The 23,707-nt window shown below is 36.9% G+C and overlaps 1 protein-coding gene across 3 annotated transcripts in view; it reads left to right on the top strand.

Moving 5' to 3' along the window:
• The window catches only part of KNL1 (kinetochore scaffold 1), a 66,986-nt gene that overhangs the window by 31,534 nt on the left and 11,745 nt on the right, over positions 1 to 23,707 (top strand). For all 3 annotated transcript variants that reach the window (XM_042989141.1, XM_015537362.2, XM_042989140.1), the window contains exons 10-17: positions 146 to 5,224; positions 7,085 to 7,223; positions 7,606 to 7,673; positions 8,219 to 8,317; positions 16,301 to 16,416; positions 18,485 to 18,575; positions 19,559 to 19,675; positions 21,439 to 21,526. In XM_042989141.1, the coding sequence (XP_042845075.1) occupies positions 146 to 5,224; positions 7,085 to 7,223; positions 7,606 to 7,673; positions 8,219 to 8,317; positions 16,301 to 16,416; positions 18,485 to 18,575; positions 19,559 to 19,675; positions 21,439 to 21,526 (5,797 nt within the window). The remainder of the gene's footprint in view (positions 1 to 145; positions 5,225 to 7,084; positions 7,224 to 7,605; positions 7,674 to 8,218; positions 8,318 to 16,300; positions 16,417 to 18,484; positions 18,576 to 19,558; positions 19,676 to 21,438; positions 21,527 to 23,707) is intronic.

The following is a 23,707-nucleotide window of genomic DNA, read 5'->3' as shown; positions in this document are numbered from 1 at the left end:
CATGTCACTGATTCAGACAAACAGTATATCATGAAACCATCGTTGAGGATTGTTTATATAGTACTCTGTATATAGTACATGTTATAAAATACCTTTCTAAAAGTTTGCATTTGATCTAATCTCCTACATTTTGCTTTCATTATAGATTTCAGTTGCAGAACACAGCCATGAAAAGAAACATGCACATGACCAGACAGTCGTCTTTTCAGATGAAAACCAGATGGATCTAACAACAAGTCACACTGTGATGATTACCAAAGGCCTTTTAGATTGTACCAAAAGTGAAAAATCCACTAAGATAGATACCACATCATTTCTGGCTAACTTAAAGCTCCATACTAAGGATTTAGGAATGAAAAAGGAATTAAATTTTTCCATGGATCAAAGCACTTCTTTAGAAAAGAAAATAAATTTTAATGACTTCATAAAAAGATTGAAAACAGGAAAATCTAATGCTTTAACAGGACCGGATAAAGAAAATTTTGAGATATCTGTTCATCCCAAAGAATCAAATAGGGCCTCTTCTGTACATCAAATGCATGTATCTCTTAGGGTAGATGAAAATAGCAATAATATGACTAGAATCTTTAGAGAACAAGATGATGAGATGAATTTCACCCAGTGTCATACAGCCAATATTCAGACTTTGGTTCCCACATCCAGTGAGACCAGCTTAAGGGAATTTAAAGGTGATGATATTACAATTTATGGCAATGACTTTATGGACTTGACAGTTAATCACACTATCCAGAATTTGCCCTCAGCAGATAATTTATCTAATACAGAAAATCAAACTCAGAATGTCATGATGGATATTCCAACAGCTTATGGAACTAAAGCTCCAGGAAAGAAGACATTCTTAAAGAATAAACTGAATGCTGCTTTTCAAGACCCTTCTTTCAACCCTAAGGGTGAAATACATACTATCAGAAGTCCTATTACAGAGACAGAAACTCACATAGTCACACAGACTTCTAACCAAGATGCCAGAACATTGGCCATGATCCCAGAATCTATATGTGTGAGCCCAGCTACTCAAGATCATAAAACATTTTTCTATTCTAGCAGTAATGATGCTATGGAACTAACCAAGTGTCTCTCAGGTATGAGAGAAGAGAAAAATTTACTGAAGAATGAGAGTAATTATTCTAAAATATATCCCAATCCAGATACCATGTCTATTGTCACAGAGAAAACTGTTTATTTAGGAGAGGATAGCATGGACATTACCAGGAGTCATACAGTTGCAATAGATAATCAGATTTTTAAACAAGATCAGACAAACATACAGAGAGCAGACACACCAGTATCTGAAAAAGAAATGATGCTCCAAAATCTCAAAACCATGTCAGAGGATGAGGAAATAAATATAAATTGTAGCTCAGTTCCTCATGAATTTAAGGGAAGATTACAGCAGAGCCTGGCAAATTCTTCATCCTTTTCATTGACTGACAAAAAGACTGAAATATTCACAGATGAAGATATGGATTTGACTAGAAGCCACACAACTAACCTAGGAAGTCAAGTTCCTCTTGCATCTTACACTCTAACATCTGAGAATACCAGTAAATTTCACTCTCAAAGCAAAAGCTCTTCAAATGAATGGGAAGAAATGACCGAAAGTCCTATGGAACCATCCCAACAGCCAGACAAAATATCTAAAAACATCCCAGCTGACACCTGGGGCAAAGACAAAGATCAAGTTTTCAAGATTGAACCCTATCTTGACAAAGATTCTCCTCACTCAGCTAATGCTAATCAAGACATAGCAACAAGCCATAATATGGTATACTCTGGTGGAAATCTTGAGAAACAAGTAACACTGGGAAATAATGGAAATACAGTTTTATGTCAGCAACCTTTATTTCCTACCACAGAGTCATTTTCTGTATTAGAAGGACAGTCTACCATGAAAAATCATAATATTGCTGTTAACAGTTACACAGTGAAATCTGCACCAGGCCAGAATTCTAAACTGCCTGAGCCACTAAGGAAAAGTTTAGGCAATCCCACACTTGACTGTTCTCATGACAAGATAATTATTTGTTCAGAGGAAGAACAAAATATGGATCTAACCAAGAGTCATACTGTTGTCATTGGATTTGGTCCTTCTGAGGTACAAGAATTGGGTAAGACTGATTTAGAAAATACTAACAGCCAGCTGACAACAGTAAACAAACAGATAGCTGTAAAAGTCGAAAAATGTAGTAAAACTCCTGCAGAGAAAATTGGAGTATTTGTTTCTAATGATAACATAGATGTGTTGGAGGACAAAAGTATACAGAAACTTGGATTTCTGAATGAAAAGCAAGATGTCAAAATTTGTGGAAGGAAAAGTGTTGGCAGACTAAAAGTTGATAAGACTATTGTATTTTCTGAGGGTGATGAGAATGATATGGATATCACCAAGAGTTTTACAGTGGAAATAAATCATAAACCTTTATTAAATGAACAAGATTTTCATTTGGTGCCTTTGGCAGGAACTTCTAAAACTGTTTTGTATACGTGTGGGCAAGATGACATGGAGGTCACTAGAAGTCACACAACTGCTATAGAATGTAAAACTGCCTCACTGGACGAAATCACTAGGCCTGTTGACAAAACCGTAATGTTTGTAGATAATTACAATGAACTGGAAATGACAAAGTCCCACACTGTTTTCATTGACTACCAAGCAAAGGATAGGACTGTGCTTACAGACAGACCTGACTTTGAACTATGCAAAAGAAAAAGCCCAGAAAAGCCAAGAGTGACATTTCCTTCTGCAGAGGACAGTGTTTTCTTTCCAGAGAATGGTGAAAGTGACCATTCAGCAGCAAAAGTCAACAAGCTAACACCACTGACAGAATGGCCTAACATTGGTCCTATAGAGAAAGCTGTAGGATTTATAGCTGGTGATAACATGGAAGTGCCTAAATCAACCATTTGGAAAAATGACAAAGATGTACCAAAGCCTGAACTTCTGAATGATACTATATCATGCAAAAGTCAGAGAAGGAAAAGCCTTAGTCTCAAAAATGACAAAACTGCATTTTTCAAAAATGATAAAAATGGTATGGATATCACCCAGAGTTGTACAGTGAAAATAAGTAACAAAAGTGTCCTGGAAGATAGAGAGGATTCCCGCTTGGTGCCTTTGGCAGGAACTTCTAAAACTGTTTTGTATACATGTGGGCAGGATGACATGGAGATGACTAGAAGTCACACAACTGCCTTAGAATGTGAAACTGTCTCACCAGATAAAATAACTACTAGGCCTATGGACAAAACTGTAATGTTTGTAGATAATCACTGTGATCTGGAAGTTACCAAATCCCATACTGTTTTCATTGATTGTCAAGCCACAGAGGAAATTCTTCAAGAGTGCCCTAAATTTGGAATAGCTAAAGGAAAAACCTTGGGTATTTCTTTTCATAATGATGGTCACTCTATTCAAGAACTCACTAAAAAACAAGCACTGGCTGTAGAAAACAAAATTGTTTACTCTGAGCAAAAGCATCATGTGATACCCTCTGTTCCTATTAATACATTGTCTGGGGGTCAAAGTCAGTTAGAAATGATCAAATTCAATAGCACTGTGGATGAACAGGTCATGGGGAAAGTTGTAGACCAGGCCTATACATTGGAAAAAGCCAAAACTGAAAGCTGTCAGTTAAATAGTACAGATAGAAGAAACACGGATTTTACAAACAGTCATGCAACTGCTATGTGTGGATCCAGTGATAATTATTCCTGTTTACCAAATGCTATTTCCTATTTTGACAATTTGGAGGGGAATGTCATGTCCTCAGATGATAAAGATGAGAAAGCCAGTAATTGCCCAATGCAAAACAATCTTGTTTATGCAAACAATTTAGCCAATGAATATTACCTGAAATCTGAGGGACTGCCTCTCTCTGCTTCTTGTTCTTTGTTAGAGGAAGAAGTTACTCAAACTATTACCAAAGGACACTTAGACTGTGCTATAACAGTGCTCAAAGATCAAGATCTGATTAAGGAGCCCCAAAATGTGATAGCTAATCAAACTTTAATATATAGTCAAGATCTGGGGGAGGTAACTAAACCTAATTCAAAGCGAGTATCTTTTAAGCTCCCAAAGGATCAAATGGAGGGCTTTGTTGATAAGGCAGAACATAATTTAAAGATGACCTTTGTTGATGATGTCTGTGTGACTTCTAAGCCTCATCTCTCAACCCAGCTACCTCCATTATCTCAACAAGGACAAATAATTGTGAATAAAGATGAAACAGTATTGTCTAACACTGGAAATAAGGATTTAAATATTGTTATGGGAAATTCTTCTGTACCCACATGTGCAAATGAGTCCAAAATGCTCAATAATGCCCAACAGTATACTATAGCCTGTAAAAAAGAGCTGAGGAAAAATATTCAGGCAACTAAATACAATACAGATTTCCACAGTAACTCTGACTTGACTAAGCAAGTTATTCACACTCATGCTAATTCTAGAGAAGCATCATCTCCTGAAATTGCATCTAATACTGCAAGTTTTAGTAGTGTCAAATCAGATCTGAATAATTTGAATGGAAAAACTGAAGAATTTTTAGATTTCCAAACTGCTCATATACCACCTTCTCCAGAACAATTACTTGCATTGGTAAATAAGGCACACAATCATATGAGTATAGAGCAAGCTACAGAAATACATAATATTAACACAGTTTCCAGCAATGTTGAAGATGATAGAGATAAAGAAAATAAAATTTCTCATAATGGAACTGAAACTGTCTCTGTACCACTCACAGTTGTAAAAGATAAAGTAAGGAGACGTTCTTTGGGAATATTTTTGCCCAGATTGCCAAATAAGAAAAATTGTAGTGTCACTGGTATTGATGACCTGAAGCAGATTCAAGGAGATACAGCTGATTTAAGTCACTTAGAAACTCAACCAGTCTTCAGTAAGGAATCAAGCATTGAGTTTGTTGCAACTAAGCTGAACTTAAGTCCATCTCAATATATAAATGAGGAAAACCTTCCTATATACCCTGGTGAGATTAATTCCTCAGACTCTATTATCGTAGAAACTGAGGAAAAGGCTTTGATTGAGACATATCAAAGAGAGATTTCACCATCTGAAAATAAAATAAGAGAAACTAGTAATAGCCAAAAAAGAACCTGGACACAAGAAGAAGATGATATTCAGAATGAGACAAAAATCAGAAAAAGTGAGATTAGGTTTAGTGATACTCCACAAGATCAGGAGGTAAGCTCTGTCTTGAACTAAGGAATGTTATTTATTTTTTTAAATATGTGTTCATTTATTTTGAGAGAGAGAGAGAACACGTGCACGAGCAGGGGAGGGGCAAAGAGAGAATCCCAAGCAGCCTCCACACCAATTCAGGGCTCTAACTCATGACCCTGAGATCATGACCTAAGCAGAAATCATTAGTCAGTAACTGACTGAGCCACACAGGCGGCCCTTGAATTTTAATTTTAAGGCAGAAGTTGATGAGCAGGAATTGATTATTTCCAACTATAGGGCTGGGGAAATAATCGTGTGTGGCATGTTAAGAAATTATTTGACTAACAATTTGAAGTGACAAATCACAAAAAAATGAAATGGGAAGTAGTATAAAAATTAATGCTGAAATTGTGCAATTTGTTATTGTGTGTTTGCATATGAGAATCTCCAGGCAGGGTGTATGTAGTTTGAAAAGTTATCTTTAGTGTTCTAAATATCTAGAGGGTAAAAAACAAAACAACTTTTTGTTATGCAAACTGCATAAAGAAAAGCCTGCTTGAATTTTCTTGGCTAATGAAGATATGTGAAAGCTGAGAGTCCATTTCTTTAGTGAATGAGAGAATGCCTAAGTCAAGCCCAGTATCTCAAGGTGAAGTAAGTGAGATTCTGAATTTATGAAAGAGGTCATAGATTTTTTTTTTTTTAAGTTGAAGGAATACTCATTTAGATAACTTGGAGAGAATGAAACCTATCACTCAAATTGAGTTGTATAGGTGGAGAAATAAAGATTAGAAAGTATCAGAGATTGATAGAAAACAGAGTTTAAATACTATTAAGAAATATGTGCGTGAGCTTAGAAAATTATTTTAGTACTTCTATAATATGAGGTCCTGAGGAAATGAAGCTTTGAAGTAGTATCAGTGATAGAAAATTTAAAACTAAAAAGATTCCATAAAAATTATTAATATTTTTTTACTGTTTATTTATTTTTGAAAGAGAGACAGAATGCAATTGGGTTAGGGACAGAGAGAGAGGGAGACACAGAGTCCAAAGCAGGCTCCAGGCTCCGAGCTGTCAGCACAGAGCCTGATACGGGGCTCGAACCCACGAGCTGTGAGATCATGACCTGAGCTGAAGTCAGACTCTCAACCAACTGAGCCACCCAGGCGCCCCAAAAATTAGTGTTATTTTGTTCAGTAGATAGTGAATATCTGCTGTGTCCTGGGTATTGTTTAGGAGCTGGGAATGAATCAATGAGAATTTACAGAAAAAAAAAATCAGTTCTCATGGAGATTACATTCTAACATTTAGACCAAGAACATGTTGTCTTCAAAACTTATGTAAGTAGTAGGTGAAAATGGCGTTTAAGGCTGTAAAGTCAAATGGCTAAAATGGTAAAAGCAAGACCACATCCCTTATTTGACATCAGCCAAAGGAATGTTGGTCACCTGGGGAAAGAAGTACTAAAGCCTGGAAGTAAGTTTCTTTGTGCTCTAGCCAGAGCCACTATGTATAGCCAATTTTCTATGCTGGTTTATTTCAGCGTGGTAGCCCTGACCCTGGTGGCTAGTAGTTAAATAATTGGATAGGTCAACATTTGTCAGCTCATTGGATCTGTCTTTAACTTAGACACATCTGAGAAACCATTTGCTTATGCGGTATAATGTACAAGGTGATTTCTATATATTCTTAAATAAATTACTATAAAGGTTTAATAAGTTGCTTATTATTCTAATTTGTTACTGAGGTATTTCATATAAATTATAGATAAGTTTTATGTTAAGAAGTAGTATTTGTTAGCATTTAACAAACATTTAGTTATTTATAAGTATGCAAAGTCCTAACTTCATGCTGATGATGTTCCTTACTTGATAATTTCAGATTTTTGATCACCATGCTGAAGGGGATATAGATAAAAATGCTAACAGTGTATTAATAAAGAGCCTAAGCAGGACACCATGTAGTTGCAGCAGTTCTCTGGATTCGATCAAGGCCGATGGGACTTCTCTGGACTTCAGCAGTAAGATCTTCATGAAGGCTAAATAATAGAAGTCATCTGCTTACTTGACTAATAATAAATGTATTTCAGTTTAGGAGATATTTAAAATTTATTTAAGCTTTTTGGGAGTTATAGCTAATTGATAACTAAAATATTTAGTCTCTTTTTAATTCTTAATAATTTTAATAAATTGAGAAGTGATAGACTATAAACTGTAAGAGAAACATCGAATGGGGCCTTAAAATTGTGATATACTTTGCACTATAAATGACTCTCTTCCCCAAAAGATCCTAGTGGATATCTTCAATAGAATGAACCACACATATAAACCTGAATGATGGTTAAAATTAAGTTTACAATTCAGTTTTGACATGTTCATCTCCTGAATTTGCTTTACCTCTAGCACACCACAATAGTCAAATGGAATCACAGTTCCTCAGAGACACTATTTGTGAAGAGAGCTTGAAGGAGGTATGTTAAAATACTTATGTTTCTGTTGCAACTGTTTTCCTCTTTTTGTTTTTAAATTTTTTCAGGGGAGCTTGGGTGGCTCAATCGGTTAAGTGTCCAAGTCTTTGATTTCGGCTCAGGTCATGATCTCACAGTTCAAAAGATCAAGCCCCAGGCTGATCAGCTCTCTCCCTCTCTCTCTCTCTGCCCCTCCCCTGCTCACTCTTTCTCTCTCAAAAAAAAGAAACTTAAAAAAATGTTTTTTTAATTATGAAATATTTCAACTATACAGAAAACAGGTGTTTTTTATTAAGGACCCAGCATGTTCATTAGTCATATGAAGTAGAAATCACAATTAGAAGACCTATGTTTTATAATTTGTTCTTAATTCTATTGTTACTGAATAACATTAAGAAATACTATTAGATAAAATCTTTTCATGTATAGCTTTACAGATATTTAGATATTTCCACAATATACTGTAAGCTATTTAGAAACAAAGTAGGGTGTTATAGTCAAAAAGAACTCACTTTGAATAGTTGTGCAAACTTTTTTTCTTTCCTCAGAAACTCAAAGATGGGAAAATTACAATAAAGGAGTTCTTTATACTTCTTCAGGTCCACATTTTGATACAGAAACCCCGACAGAGCAATCTCCCAACCAGAGTAAGTGCAATTTCTTGACAAAATAGTTATCTCAGTCAAAATGTATTGTACTTGTTTATTAGACTGCATCAAAACGTGTGTTTATACAAAAACAGAAAAAGAATCTAAGGAAGCATATTTTCCTGCAGAAAGTTTTTCTATAGTAGGTATATTGTGCTTAGCATAAAAATTGATTTTTTGTAGTGTCATAGATTTTGATAAGGCAAAATTTTATTTTTTCTCATTCCTTGCTATGTATTTTGTCTTTGATCCTTTTTCTTGAACATATACTTTTTCACACTATTATAAAAATCCAAGTATAAAAAATTTTTAATAAACATTTTTCAAAATCAAAATTATGTAAGATTATACAATGTTTGAGTTATGTAATCAACAAACTCAATTTAAAAGATTAATAGAAAAATTTAAGGGGCGCCTGGGTGGCTCAGTCGGTTAAGCCTCCGACTTCAGCTCAGGTCACGATCTCACGGTCCGTGAGTTCGAGCCCCGCGTCGGGCTCTGAGCTGATGGCTCAGAGCCTGGAGCCTGCTTCCGATTCTGTGTCTCCCTCTCTCTCTCTGCCCCTCCCCCGTTCATGCTCTGTCTCTCTCTGTCTCAAAAATAAATAAACGTTAAAAAAAAAAAAAAAAGAAAAAAGAAAAATTTAATAGGAATATTTTTTTCTCTTAAGTCTGTCGAACATTTATAAAAATTAGTTATGCCCTTGACCACAAAGAAAGTATTAACAGACTGAAAAAAAAATGTAGATTTTACGGACAATATCACCTGATCTTAATCCAATAAAATTAGAACTAATAAAAGGACTAAAACATTCTTAACCTTCTTGGAAATTGAGAAATACACTTGTAGATAACTGTGAGATCAGAGAGGGAATCAAGACCATTAAGAAAGCACAGTAAAGGAGAATATTTAATACAAATCTATGTGAAATACAGCAAAAATTATACTTAACAGAAAATTAAAAGTATTAGATATCTTGTTATTATAGAAGAGAACCTAAAAATAAAGGAATTTTTAATGCTCACTTTAAGAAATTGGAAAATGAGGGGCGTCTGGGTGGCCCATTTGGTTAAGCATCTGACTCTTGATTTCAGCTCAGGTCATGATCTCATGGTTCATGAGTTCAAGCCCCGCATCGGGATCTGTGCTGTCAGCATGGAGCCTGCTTTGGATCCTCTGTCCTCCTCTCTGCCTCTGCCCTACTCATGCATGCGTATACACCATGCACTCACAAACTCTCTCAAAAATAAATATTGAAAAAAAAAAAAGAGGGGCGCCTGGGTGGCTCAGTCGGTTAAGCGTCCAACTTCAGCTCAGGTCGTGATCTCGCGGTCTGTGAGTTCGAGCCCCGCGTCGGGCTCTGTGCTGACAGCTCAGAGCCTGGAGCCTGCTTCAGATTCTGTGTCTCTCTCTCTCTCTCTCTCTCTCTCTCTCTCTGACCCTCCCCTGTTCATGCTCTGTATCTCTCTGTCTCAAAAATAAATAAACATTAAAAAAATTTAAAAAGAAAAAAAAAAATCGGAAAATGAACCATAAAATAATATCCATAAAAAAGACATGAAGACAGAATTAATGCAGATAAATGGTAAAGCTAATGAGACAGGAAACAAAAATTAGTAGAAAGAATAGCAAATCCAAAAACTGGTACTTTGAAAAAACAATAAAATAAGAAAACCCTTGAAGAGCCTAATTAAGAAAAAAAGACAGGGGCGCCTGGGTGGCTCAGTCGGTTAAGCGGCCGACTTCAGCTCAGGTCATGATCTCGCGGTCCGTGAGTTCGAGCCCCACGTCGGGCTCTGGGCTGACAGCTCAGAGCCTGGAGCCTGTTTTAGATTCTGTGTCTCCCTCTCTCTGACCCTCCCCTGTTCATGCTCTGTCTCTCTCTGTCTCAAAAATAAATAAATGTTAAAAAAAAAATTTTTTTTTTTAAAAAAAGAAAAAAAGACATGAGCACCTGGGTGGCTTGGTCAGTTAAGCATCCAACTCTTGATTTCAGCTCAGGTCATCAGGTCATGATCTCACAGTTCATGCGATAGAGTCCCACAATTGGGCTCTGTGCTGACAGCCAAAGTCCGCTTGGGATTCTCTCCCTCTCTCTCTCTCTCTCTCTCTCTCTCTCTCTCTCTCTCTCTGACCCTCCCCTGCTTGTGCGTGCATGAGAGCATGCACTCTCTCAAAATAAGTAAATAAACATTTAAAAAAAAGAAAGAAAGAAAAAGAGAAAACTAAAATATAGCTGGTTGAGAAAGAAGACCTGTCCAGAGATTAAAATAATTTTTTTAAATCCATCAACTCTGACAACAAATTTTAAGACCCAGATGATTTTTTTTAATGTTTATTTATTTTTGAGAGACAGAGATAGACAGAGCGTGAGTTGGGGAGGGGCGGAGAGAGAGGGAGACACAGAATCCAAAGCAGGCTCCAGGCCCTGAGCTGTCAGCACAGAGCCTGATGCAGGGCTCAAACTCACAAGTGGTGACATCATGACCTGAGCTGAAGTTGGACGCTCAACCGACTGAGCCACCCAGGTGCCCCCAGATGATTTTTTAGCAAGATATAAATTACCGAAATTAACCTAAGACATGGAAAACTTTTATTCTCATCGAAAATTTTATTTTATAACTTACCACTAAAATTGTCACTAGAACCAGATGAGTTCTATCTAGCTTTTAAAGAATGAACCTACACAGGGGCACCTGGCTGATTTAGTCAGTAAAGGATATGACTCTTGAAGCCCCACACTGGGCATAGAGCTTTTAAAAAAGTTTTTGTTGGGGCACCTAGGTGGCTCAGTCGGTTAAACATCTGACTTGATTTCAGCTAAAGTCATGATCTCATGGTTCGTGAGTTTGAGCCCCTCATCGGGCTGTATGCTGACAGCATGGAGCCTGCTTGGGATTCCCTCTCTCTGCCCCTCCCCTGCTCATGCTCTGTCTCTCTCTCAAAATAAATAAACTTTTAAATAAATAAAAATAAATAAAGTTTTTGTTTTAAATAATGAAGGGAGAGAGGGAAGGAAGAAGAAAGGAGGGACGGAAGGATGAATGAACCTACACATCTATGGACACTTGGTTTATGAGAAAGATGCCAAAATCAAGTCTAAAAGGTGCCTGGGTGGCTCAGTCGGGTAAGAGACTGACTCTTGGTTTTGGCTTGTGTCATGATCTCGCGGCTTTGTGAGTTCCAGCCACATATCAGGCTCTGCGCTGGCAGCACAAAGCCTGCTTGGGATTCTCTCTCCCTCTCTGCCCCTCCCCCACTTGCACTATCTCTGTCTCTCTCAAAATAAGTAAACTTAAAAAAAAAAAGAACGTTTGTGCCACAAGTGATACCATCAAGAAAGTGAAAAGACAACCCACAGAAAGGGAGAAAACATTGGCAAATCCTACATTTATAAAGGACTTGTATCTAGAATATATAAAGAACTTTTTCAACTCAATAATAAAAAGACAACCTAATTAAAAAACAGTCAAGAGAATCTAGGGGTGCCTGGGTGGCTCAGTCGGTTGAGCGTCTGACTCTTGATGCTGGCTCAGGTCATGACTTCATGGTTCCTGAGTTCAAGCCCTGTGTTGGGTTCTGTGCTGACAGCACAGAGCCTGCTTGGGATTTTGTCTCTTCTTCTCTCCGCCCCTTTCCTGCTTGCACTTTCACTGTCTCAAAAATAAACAAATAAGTAAAAACTTAAAAAAAAGAAAGTAGTCAAAGGGATCTGAATAAACATTTGTCTGAAGAACATATACAAAAGGCCTACGAGTAGAAGAAAACATGTTCAGCATCATTAGTCATTAAGGAAATGCAAGTTAAAACAAAAATGAGTTACCACTTCACAACTACTATGATGGCTGTAATCAAAAAGATAGAAAATAAAGTATTGGCAAGGATGTAGAGAAATTAGAATTTTCTTTCATACATTGCTGGTGGGAATGTAAAATGGTACAGCCACTTTGGAAAACAGTTTGGCATTTTCTCAAAAAGTTAAACATAGAACTATTATAAGATTCAGGAATTCCACTTCTAAGTATATTCCCAAGAGAACTGGATATATACATCCACACAAAACTTGTACATGAGCACTATTCATAATAGCCAAAATGTGAACTTAGTGGTTTTTTGGGGCTGGAATGGGGGTGGAAGAGAATGCAGAGTGACACCTAATGGGTACAGGGTTTCTTACAGGGGGATGAAAATGCTCTAAATTAGATTGTGGTTGATGATTGCACAATCCTGTGAATATACATTAAAAAATTATTTAATTGTATACTTAAATGTATGAATTATATGGTATGTGAATTAAACTTCAATAAAGTTGTTTAGAAAGAAATCAATTCCAGGAGAATTGTATATCTAAATGTGAAGTGTGAATCAAAGATGGAAAGTGAGAAAATGGGCACACATCTTTTGTGTCCCCAACCTCATTATTCTTATCATTATAGCTATGCACTAGATTCCCACTAGAATCCTCTTGTTTCACCTGTAGATGTGGAGTAGAAAGCTGCCTAGATGTGGATCCAGAGTCTACAACTTCTTAGGAAAAGCAGAAAGAGTACCAGGGGACTAGGAGAAAGCAGAGGGGAACTATACGAGCAGAGACACTGCTGGCAGAAGAGGTGAAGAAGAGGACACTTAAGGAGCTAACCCTTAGGTTAGCTACCCTTAGGGTCTGAATCTTCCCCTTTCCTCTCAGGCCTTGCAGAGGTCAGGAGGATCGGTGTTAGGGAAATAGATCTGGTAACAAACCCATAGAGATGGAAAGAGAGTTTATGCTATCCAGGAAAGAAATTTAAAATTCCAAAGTAGGGACAAGCCAAAGAGGTACATATGGACCATTGAAAATGAAGTTCACAGCTATGGGCATCTGATCCAGGACTTGGATAACTATGAGTCTATTTTAGGGTGGAACCGGGGAAAGTGGTTTTTTTTTTTCCTTCCTTTTTCTTTTCTTTCTCTTTTTTTGTTTTTTAAAGTAAGCTCTACACCCAACATGGGGCTTGAACTCACAGTCCCAAGATCAAGAGTCACATGCTCAGGATTCCTGGCTGGCTCGGTCAGAGCATCCAACTCTTGATCTTGGGGCCATGAGTTCAAGCCTAACGTTGGGTGTAGAGATTACATTTTAAAAAGTCACATGATCTACCAACTGAGCCAGCCAGGCACCCCTGAGGAGAATGTTCTTGAGGCAAGTGAGGAAGTGTGTGCTACCCCTTATAGACACATATACAGCTCCCATATGTGTTTGCAGTTACAGGAGCTCAGAAGGCATCACCAGCAAATGGTGCTTTGGTAGTGTCCCATGATGCTCATTATGTGCAGGGAGTGCCTCCGGCAGAAGTACTATAATTTACACCCTCCTCAGGGATATCAAGGAACTATTGCAGGTACCCCTGCCAGGCCTGAAATAGCCAAGAGCTGATTGTGCATAAATTGGGTACTTAATCAAAATAGATAAGTCAGGGGAGGAGGGTCACTGGTGTACATAGTCCTGGGTTCATGGTGCAGCAAATTAACCCAACTGTGCATATGGCATGGGCATTTGCAGCCCATATGTACCCACAGTGCATGAGCCTGGTACCCATTGACACTTGTACTCCTGATGAATCTCTAGGAACATGGCCCTGTGTTTCATTGGTGGTTATGAAGGTTCAGGAGGAACCCTACCCTTTGTAAAGAGACTTTTATTATTATAGGAAATGTCAAACATAGACAAAAATAGAGAATAGTTCAATGACCTCCCCATGTATACATCACCAAACTTCAAAATTTATCAACTCTTGTTTTGTCTCTGCATTTCCCTGCCTCCTCTCTGTTATTTTGAAGCAAATCCCAGGCATCATCAATTTATCTGGTTTTCAATACGTATCCCTAAAAAGATGAAGACTCATATTTTAAAAACATATCCAAATATAATAATCATACCTTAAAATGATTATTCAATCAGTATTTTTCTTTTCCGCATTGTCTTCAGCATTATCTTCCTTCCAGTTTACTAAATTGAGACCCAAATGAGGTCAAAATATTGTAATTGGTTGATTACAATCAATTTAGTCATCTCCTAAACTGTAAGGTCCCATTCCATCTCTGTCTCCTTTTTTTTTTTTTCTTTTTAGTGAAGAAACCAGGTTTGTTTGGGGTTTTTTTGTAGAGTTTACCACTAAATGGATTTTGCCAGTTGTGCACACCCAACTTTTATCTATCCTTTGTATTTTTTGTAAAGTGGCAGAAGCTTTATCAGATTCCGAGTTTTTTTCAAGTTCACTTTATAGTCCTACTTCCATCAGGAAATAATGTGTGATGGTGATGAATAGGAAGCCATTAATGATCATTATCTAGATCTAGTAATTAGGAGGTGTAAAGTAGTAGTTGTAAACTAATTCTATCATTTATTTTTCATTTATTGTCCAAATACTTCTATAAAAAGAAATATTCTTTTACCCAAGCATTTGACTCCTATATGAAGGCATTTAGCCATTTTCCCAAGGAGGCCTGATTTCTTTGAGTGAAAAATCCTTGCTTTAAAACCACAGTCTGGGTGTGCCTCAGTTGCTTAAGCATCTGACTCTTGATTTCAGCTCAGGTCATGATCTCACAGTTTTGTGAGGTGGAGCCCCTCATTGGGCTCTGCACTTGCAGCTCAGAACCTGCTTGGGATTCTTTCTGTCTCCTCTCATTCTTCCCCTCCCCTACTCATGCTCTCTCTGTCACTCTCAAAACAAAAATGTAAATTAAAAAAAGCACAATCTGGGGGGCACCTGGGTGGTTCAGTCAGTTGAGCATATGACTCTTAATTTCAGTTCAGGTCAAGATCCTGGGGCTGTGGGGTGAAGCTCTGTGTCCATCAAGCTCTGTGCTGAGCATGGAGCCTGCTTGGGATTCTCTTTCTCTCCCTCTGCCCCCTCCCCCTACCTCTCTCTCTCTCTTCCAAATTATAAAAAAAAGACAAAAAAAACCCCATAATCTGTGTTCTAGTGTTGCCATTTCTTTTTGAGCCAGTGCATGGAGCTTTGATTTTTATTTATAAATCTAGCCTTAAATATACCTTTAAGAAAGAGAATCAACTTCAGTTATAATTGATCTTAGCATTTTTTATACTTTATAAGTACTTTACTTAGTACTTTTATATTTTATTTTATACTTTCTAGTAGATACTTCTAGTATCTGCTAGAAGATGTGTTAGAGACAGAGAAGGGAGATTAAAACCTCATTCAGTTCTTTTTAATTTATCAAATAAAAGTAGAAAGTGAGAAGAAGCTAACATTTTGTTAGATCACTTTATCAGGCTCTGGACTTGAGTAACCTTTAAAAAAAAAAAACCTTTTACCATAATCTTGAGAGGCTGGTCAATATTGTGCCCATTTTATAGATGAGGAGACCAACTCTTAGAGTGGTAAAATGACTTATTCTGTGCCATACTGCCTATGAATAATGGGCAGTTGTGGGATTTTGTTTGGTTTGGTTTTTATATGTAATGTGATGTAAGGAGCTGACTTGGTTTTTCCATTACTGCATCAAGGACATCAAAAAGTCATTGGATTTGGGATGCCTGGCTGGCTCTGTTGGAAGGTCAAATGACTCTTGATATCAGGGTTCTGAGACACAAGTATGGATTAGAGCTAGAGAATGGGAGTTGAAAAGAAAAATCTGGGAAACTGGCATCTTTTTTCTTTCTTTTAATGAAAGAGTTCCTGATAAGTTTGAACTTTTAGGTATTGATTTTCTTAAAACAACACATAACCATTTTCAAACCACTTTGACTCGCATGTGAATGGAACATCCACTAAACAAATGTAGGAAATGGACTTTGACGTCAGAGACTTGAATTCAAATTCCAACTACTAGATTATTAGGTATATCAATTTCATAGGGTAATCAAATTTTTCTTTTATGACTTTTTAAAATAAGCACTCTGAAATGTGAAACAGTTTTTAAACATGGTTTTGTCTTCAAACTACCAGTTTTGAGGGACTGATTTTCTTTTTTTTCCAGTTTACTGTAAACACACCACCTACTCCAGAAGACGTGATGTTAAGTCAATATGTTTACCGACCCAAGATACAGATTTATAGAGAAGATTGTGAGGCTCTTCGCCAAAAGATTGAAGAGTATGAAAGTTTGCGTTTTTGTGTGTGTTTCATTGGATGGGTGAATAATCTGTGTGATAGGTTTTGATTAGAATAACACTGGGCACAGGAAAAAGTTCATGGCATTAACTGGCAGTGTGATATGGTATATAGGAAAGAGTCAGCTTTGTAGTCAGACAGATTAAAGCTCAATCCTGGCTACAGCACTAGCTGTGTAACTTTATGTGTCATTTAACCATCATTTCCACATCCATAAATTAGGGATAACGATACATACGCAGCAGGCAGAAATGAGCAGAGGAAATAATGTATATAAAATGTCTTGATGCCATTCTTAGCAAAAAGTACATCCTCAATAAACATTAATTATTAGATTATATCATAAATTGATTGCAAAAGAACATCTTCAAAAAAGAAGATAGATAATACCCTTTAGAGATTTATATATAGTGCCTGAAATCAAGATTGCCTTTGGGTTTATAATTTTATCTCATTTGCCCTTGATTTGCATTATGAAAGAACATGGTATTAGACTGTAGCTCAGTGCTTTGGTGTATGTAGATGCAGCACAATAATTTATAAATTAGGTATATCTAGATTCCCTCAGGTAAATTAGGACTTACAATCCAAAATATATTTATATCCTAGTTATCTAGAACTATCCAATTAAATTTGAACCAATCTGGGGCGCCTGGGTGGCTCAGTCAGTTGGGCAACCGACTTCGGCTCAGGTCATGATCTCATGGTTCGTGGGTTCAAGCCCTGCGTCGGGCTCTGTGCTGACAGCTCGGAGTCTGGAGCCTGCTTCAGATTCTGTGTCTCCCCTCTCTCTACCCCTCCCCTGCTCATGCTCTGTGTCTGTCTCTCAACAATGAATAAACGTTTAAAAAAAATTTTTTTTTTTAATTTTTGAACCAATTTAACAAGCAGAAAAGAAAATAATTTTTAGGGGCACCTGGGTGGCTCATTCGGTTAAGCGTCCAACTTGTCCAGCTTCAGCTCAGATGATGACCTCGCAGTTCGTGAGTTCAAGCCCCACACTGGGCCATCCGGCTCTGCTGACAGCTTGGAGCCTGGAGCCTGCTTCAGATTCTGTGTCTCCCTCTCTCTCTGCCCCTCCCCCATTCGTGCTCTGTCTCTCTCAAAAATAAATATTTATTTAAAAAAAATTTTTAATCATTTTAAAAAAATTATGTAGTTTTAAAACTAGAAACTTAAGATGCTATTGAATTATAACACCACAGATTTGCCTGATCCTGTTTCTTCATTCAACTATATATTGAACACCTACTATCTGCCAGGCACTATACTAAGTACTAAGGTTTGGGGCACTTGTGTAGCTCAGTCAGGTAGTATCCGATCAACTCTTGGTCTCAGCTCAGGTCTTGATCTCAGGGTGATGAGTTCAAGCCCCACATTGGGCTCCACACTAGGTGTGAAACCTCCTTAAAATTTAAAAAAAGAAAAAGTATTGGTGTTCATCACTGAACAAGACAGAAAAGTTTCTTATCTTCATGTTTTTTAAAAGAGTTGAGTGCCTCAGATTTGTCTGAGAATGTTTTATTTTGAATAAAATAAGATCTTGTACACAATGTGCAGTAGATGTGCTCTACTATCTGATTTTACACCTATACTCCTGTATATAATATCTTCTAACTCTGATAGAAATGTATTCTACTTACTAACAAGAGACTAATATGTAACTTTGCTACTTTTACAAATGCTGTACTATAAAGGTGGATAAGACTGAGCTGAATGGGAACTTTTACTTAAAATAATAACTACAACTTGACAATAATTACGCATTGATAGGCCTTAAAGATTCTTTAAAAGCAACATGTTTTCATGTTAGACCAAGTTGCTTGAGAATAATGTTTGTGAGAAGTTTTTATGATTCATAGCATTCTTGAACTGTTCTACAAGTGTTGAAATAATGAAGCTGACCACTGGTCTTGAGTAAATGCCCCCTTTTTTTTAAGGTAGAAAAGAATTAGGAAGAGTCAAATTAATTATGCCTGTAAATCTGTGTTGATTCATTCTAGCTGACTTCTGAACCCTGAGCTAATTAATTAACTTTTCTATATTTTAGGTTAAAGCTATCTGCACTGAACCAGGATAAACTGTTGACTGATATAAATAGGAACCTGTGGGAAAAAATGAGACACTGCTCTGATGAGGAGGTATTTTTATTTTTGTCTCATTTTCTGAATGGGAATCAGTATACACATTTTGAACACAGTTTATTGTGAAATAAGTAACTGTTACATGGTAATTAGTGATGAGTTCTTTAACTTCTCAGGTATAATATGTTATCAAGGTTTTAATTTAATTATATATGAGTAATTGTTAATATATAATTTTTCAAACCTGAAATAACTAATTTAAAATAGGAAATATATTTGAAGTTTATTTAGAATTTCCTCCTACTTGTTTTCCTTTCACTTAGATTTAGATGAGGAAAAGATTTACTTTAATTGGTTAAATAATAAGCAACACATTTTATATGTGCTCTAATATATTAAAAGAATTTTTTAAATTAACTAAGAACCTGTTATTTTCTAACTTGTAATATGAATAAATGAATGAAAAACAGGAATTAGGGGTGCCTGGGTGGCTCAGTCAGTTGAGCATCCGACTCCGGCTCAGGTCATGATCTCACTACTTGTGAGTTCAAGACCCGTGTCAGCCTCTGTGCTGACTGCTCGCATCTCAGAGCCTGGAGCCTGTTTCAGATTCTGTCTCTGTCTCCCTGCCCCTCCCCCACTTGTGCTCTGTCTCTCTCTCTCTCTCAAATATAAATAAACATTAAAAAAATTTTTTTAAGCAGGAATTAAAACTGAAATTCTTAAACTATTAAATATGATTAAATTTGCAAATGAGGGGACATCTGGCTGGCTCTCAACTCTTGGAGCATATGACTCTTGATCTTGGGGTCAGGAGTTTGAGTCCCACATTAGGTACAGAGATTACTTAATTTAAATGAATGAATGAGTTTTTGTTTTTTGTTTTTTTTAAGATTTGCAAATGAGAAATGCCCTGCCTTAGGAATCAGTGTAGGATGGGCAAAGCTTAGCACATAGCAGCTGATCCAGCCTTTCCAGACCATTTGCCTTTTCTAACTCACTTGTTTTAGGGCATTATAACCTTTGACTTTCTCTTACAGCTGAAGGCCTTTGGAATTTACCTGAACAAAATAAAGTCACGTTTTACCAAGATGACTAAAGTCTTCACTCACCAAGGAAAAGTGGCTCTCTACAGCAAGCTGGTACAGTCAGCTCAGGTAATTTGACACAGCTAACAGCATAGAAAGAAAGGTCTATTAAAGTTACTTTATAGTGGTTGTAGGATATGAAGAATGTTTCTTCGGAGAGACATGTGAATGAGACTTGGGCATAAATTTACAATGGTTCATAAGAGGTGGAGTTCAATTTATCAAAAGTGGGAAATCCAGAGGCACCTGGTTGGCTCAGTCAGTGGAACATGCAACTCTCAATCTCAGAGTCATGAGTTCAAGCCCCACGTTAGGCATGGAGCCTACTTAAAAAAAAAAAAAAAAAAAAAAAAAAGGGGGGCGCCTGGGTGGCTCATTCGGTTAAGCGTCTGACTTCGGCTCAGGTCATGATCTCACGGTCTGTGAGTTCGAGCCCCGCGTAGGGCTCTGTGCTGACAGCTCAGAGCCTGGAGCCCGTTTCAGATTCTGTGTCTCCCTCTCTCTCTGACCCTCCCCCATTCATGCTCTGTCTCTCTCTGTCTCAAAAATAAATAAACGTTAAAAAAAAAATTTTTTTTTTAATTAAAAAAAAAAAAAAGGAAATCTGAGTAATTCTAGAATATATTTACTAATATGGGCCTATATCTCATCTCAAATGTTGAGGTAAAACAACGTAGGATTCTGATCTTCTATTGCTAAGGACTGTACTGTAGTATTATCTTCCTCATAGTCCATACCCATCTATGAATGTATGTGCATGTTTATTTTTAGGTATGTACGTATGTAAGTAAGCAAGCAAGCTCTATGACCAATGTGGGGCTTGAACTCACGACCCCTAGATCAAGAGTTGCATACTCTACTGACTTAGCCAACCAGTGCTCCTGTGTGTGCATGTTTAAAGTAGCATTTCCCAAAATGATGATACTTTAAGAAAGGCTCTTCATAAAAAAATTTTCATTTGGCAAATAACTCTGAGAAATGTCACATGCCATATCCTTCCTTTGGAGAAAAAATAGCATATTAAAGTCTAAACTCAGAATTTTTTTTTTAAGTCTAAAAAGAACAAAAAATGCTTTAATTCTATTCAATGTTTTCCATATTTATTTGACCATAGGACATTTTTTTAAGAATTCTTTTTTTGGGGGGGCGCCTGGGTGGCTCAGTCAGTTGAGCTTCCGACTTCGGCTCAGGTCATGATCTCACGGTCTGTGAGTTCGAGCCCCGTGTCAGGCTCTGTGCTGACAGCTCAGAGCCTGGAGCCTGCCTGGGATTCTGTGTCTTTCTCTCTCTCTGACCCTCCCCCATTCATGCTTGTCTCTCTCTGTCTCAAATAAACATTAAAAAAAATTTTTTTTTAATTTCAAAAAGAATTCCTTTTTTTTTTTTTTTTAAGTAATATATATTAACATGGAAATGCTGGGATAAAGGAAAGTACAAAAAATGGGTTTATATGAATCTGTTATGTATGTCTTTTTTTTTTTAATGTTTATTATTTTTGAGAGAGTGCATGTGAGAGCAGGGGAGGGGCCGAGAGAGAGGGTGACAGAAGATCTAAGGTGGGCTCTGTGCTGACAGCAGAGAGCCCGATGTGGGGCTCAGACTCATGAACCATGAGATCATTGAGCCAAAGTTGAATGCTTAACCGACCAAGTCACCTTGTTATGTATGCTTTTTAAAAACATCTTAAGTCCAGACTTGAAGCTTTGACCTTCGTTTCAAGATTTGCCTGTTCATGGTATAGACAAAGCAGTAGGTCAGTAAGTTTAACCATTTATAATGTTAAAGTGTTTTGTTTAGAGGTTTAACTTAACAGTGTAATATTGTATTTTTAGAATGAGAGGGAGAAACTTCAGACAAGGATAGATGAAATGAACAACATACTTAAGAAGATTGAGAACTGTCTCACTGAGGTGGAAATAGGTAAAGTATTTTGAACACTTTCCCAAAGGTAGTTTAATTTTACCTAACAGCTTCCCTATGGTACAGATTGCTGGTATCACTATGCTGAAGCCTTGTATTAGCAATTTGAGACATTAGAGCAAAATAAAGCTCTTTACCTGTGGTCATCCATAACACAATCAACAAGAGATGCCCAAGATAATAAACCTCTTTAGAAAGTTCTTCATAACCTAGACTGTAATCTTATTTTTTTAATAGATGAACTTATTATCTCCATTTGGAAAATAGCTGTCCTTTTAGTTTGACCTCTCATATTCCCAATTTGTTAGTATTGTTGTCCTGCAGTGCTTTCTCATAAATCACAAAATTCCACATAATCATCAAATTTAGAAGCTCTTAGTCCTTAGCTATCTTGACCTCCTTCAGCATTTGACACTGATGATTATTCTCTTCCTTCTGAATCTTTCATCTCCCTAAACCTCTATGATATTGTACTACCCTGACTCTTTTTTTTTCTGACTATTCCTTTTAGCTTCTCTGTTGCTGTCTCTCTAACTTCTTTTGTAGGCCTTTAGATTTTATCATCTACTCATTTCTATATTCTCTCCTTCATGCTTTCATCTGCCTTAACATTTGTGTTTGTATGATTTCCAAATTTAGTTAAATTCATCATTTGTTGAACACCTGCTGCATGCCCAATACTATGCTTAGCCTCAGAAAAAAAAGATATTATAAACACAGATTTTTGCCCTTAAATAGCTTATAATTATTCTGAGTGAGGTCATCTTTAGCATCTCTCTTGAGTTCCAAACTTAACATTTCTAGTTTCTTGCTGAACCTTTATGCAAATATGTCTTTAAGCACCTTAAGGACATTGTTATTTCCAAAATAAAATCTGAAAATCTGCTCTCCCTATGATGTTTCTCATCTCTGTTAATGGCATCACTATTGTTACATACTGTAAACAGCTAAAAACTTTCATTGTCTTTGAGTCTCTCTAATCAGGTCCTGTCATATCTGCTTCTTCAGCATCTCATATTCTTTCCCATTCCCATTAAGGCTATCATCAATTCTGACATGCTATTCCAAGTCTTCTAACTAATCTTTCTATACTCTTTTTTTTTTTTAAGTTTATTTACTTATTTTTTTGAGAGAGATGGTGAGCAGGGGAAGGGCAGAGAGAGAGAGAGGGAGATAGAGAATCCCAAGCAGGCTCCACACTGTTAGCACAGAGCCCCTCACAGGACTCGAACTCACAAACCATGAGATCATGACCCGAGATGAAACCAAGAGTCAGACACTTAACCAACCAAGCCACCTAGGCACCCTGCAATTTTTCTACACTCTTAATTTCATCCTACCTCCTTCTAGTCCAACCTGCGCATTGCTGCCAGATTAAATAATTATGAAGAACAGTTTTCATTATGTTACTCCCTTCACAAACTTCTTTCCATTTATAACAATAAAGTCCAAACACCTAAGCTTGACATTTACATTCTCCACAATAATTTTTAGGTCTTCCTTTCTTAGATGATTTACTATTATTCTTCTATTATGCATCCCAGATTCCAACCAAATCTTGTCATCTCTATGCAGTCCTGCTATTTTGTCTTTGCTAATGCATTTTCCTTCTGTTTTCTACCAAAGGAAGCAGTCCTTATCTCCCTTGAGCTCCTGTAGCTGTTTTATTAGTCCTTCTTGTAGTATACATCTACTTGTAATTATAGTTATTTTTATATAGCTATCTCCCTAATGTGTAAGCTCCATGGAAGCAAAGATCAACTTTTATTTTTCTCCATATCCTTCAGAGTTCTTAGTACTATGCTTTGCATTGAGCAAGTGCCTAGTACATGTTTTCTACATTGCATTGATAGTGAGTGTATGAATTCCATAATCTTAGACTCCTACTACTCATGCCCTACTCCTTTGTACATTACCTTTCTTTCTACTTCACATATGAAAAACAAGCTATTAGGTCAGAACTTTTGAACTTCCTACTTCCAAACAAATCAAACTTTTATATATCTATATCCATTCTTTCATCATTCCTTTCTTTTCCCTAAGACCAATCTTTCCACCTAAACTTCAGTTCCCTCCCCTCTTCTCAGGAATTTCATATCACTGATTTTCCCTTATCTCTTACATATTCAACCTTTCTGCCTCCTCTCTAAAGGATATATTCACCTCTCTCTTATCTTTAAA

Source organism: Panthera tigris, chromosome B3, assembly GCF_018350195.1.
Source record: "Panthera tigris isolate Pti1 chromosome B3, P.tigris_Pti1_mat1.1, whole genome shotgun sequence".
NCBI lineage: Eukaryota > Metazoa > Chordata > Mammalia > Carnivora > Felidae > Panthera > Panthera tigris.
Note: the sequence above shows the minus strand (reverse complement) of the source record. Positions and strands in the feature narration are given on the sequence as shown.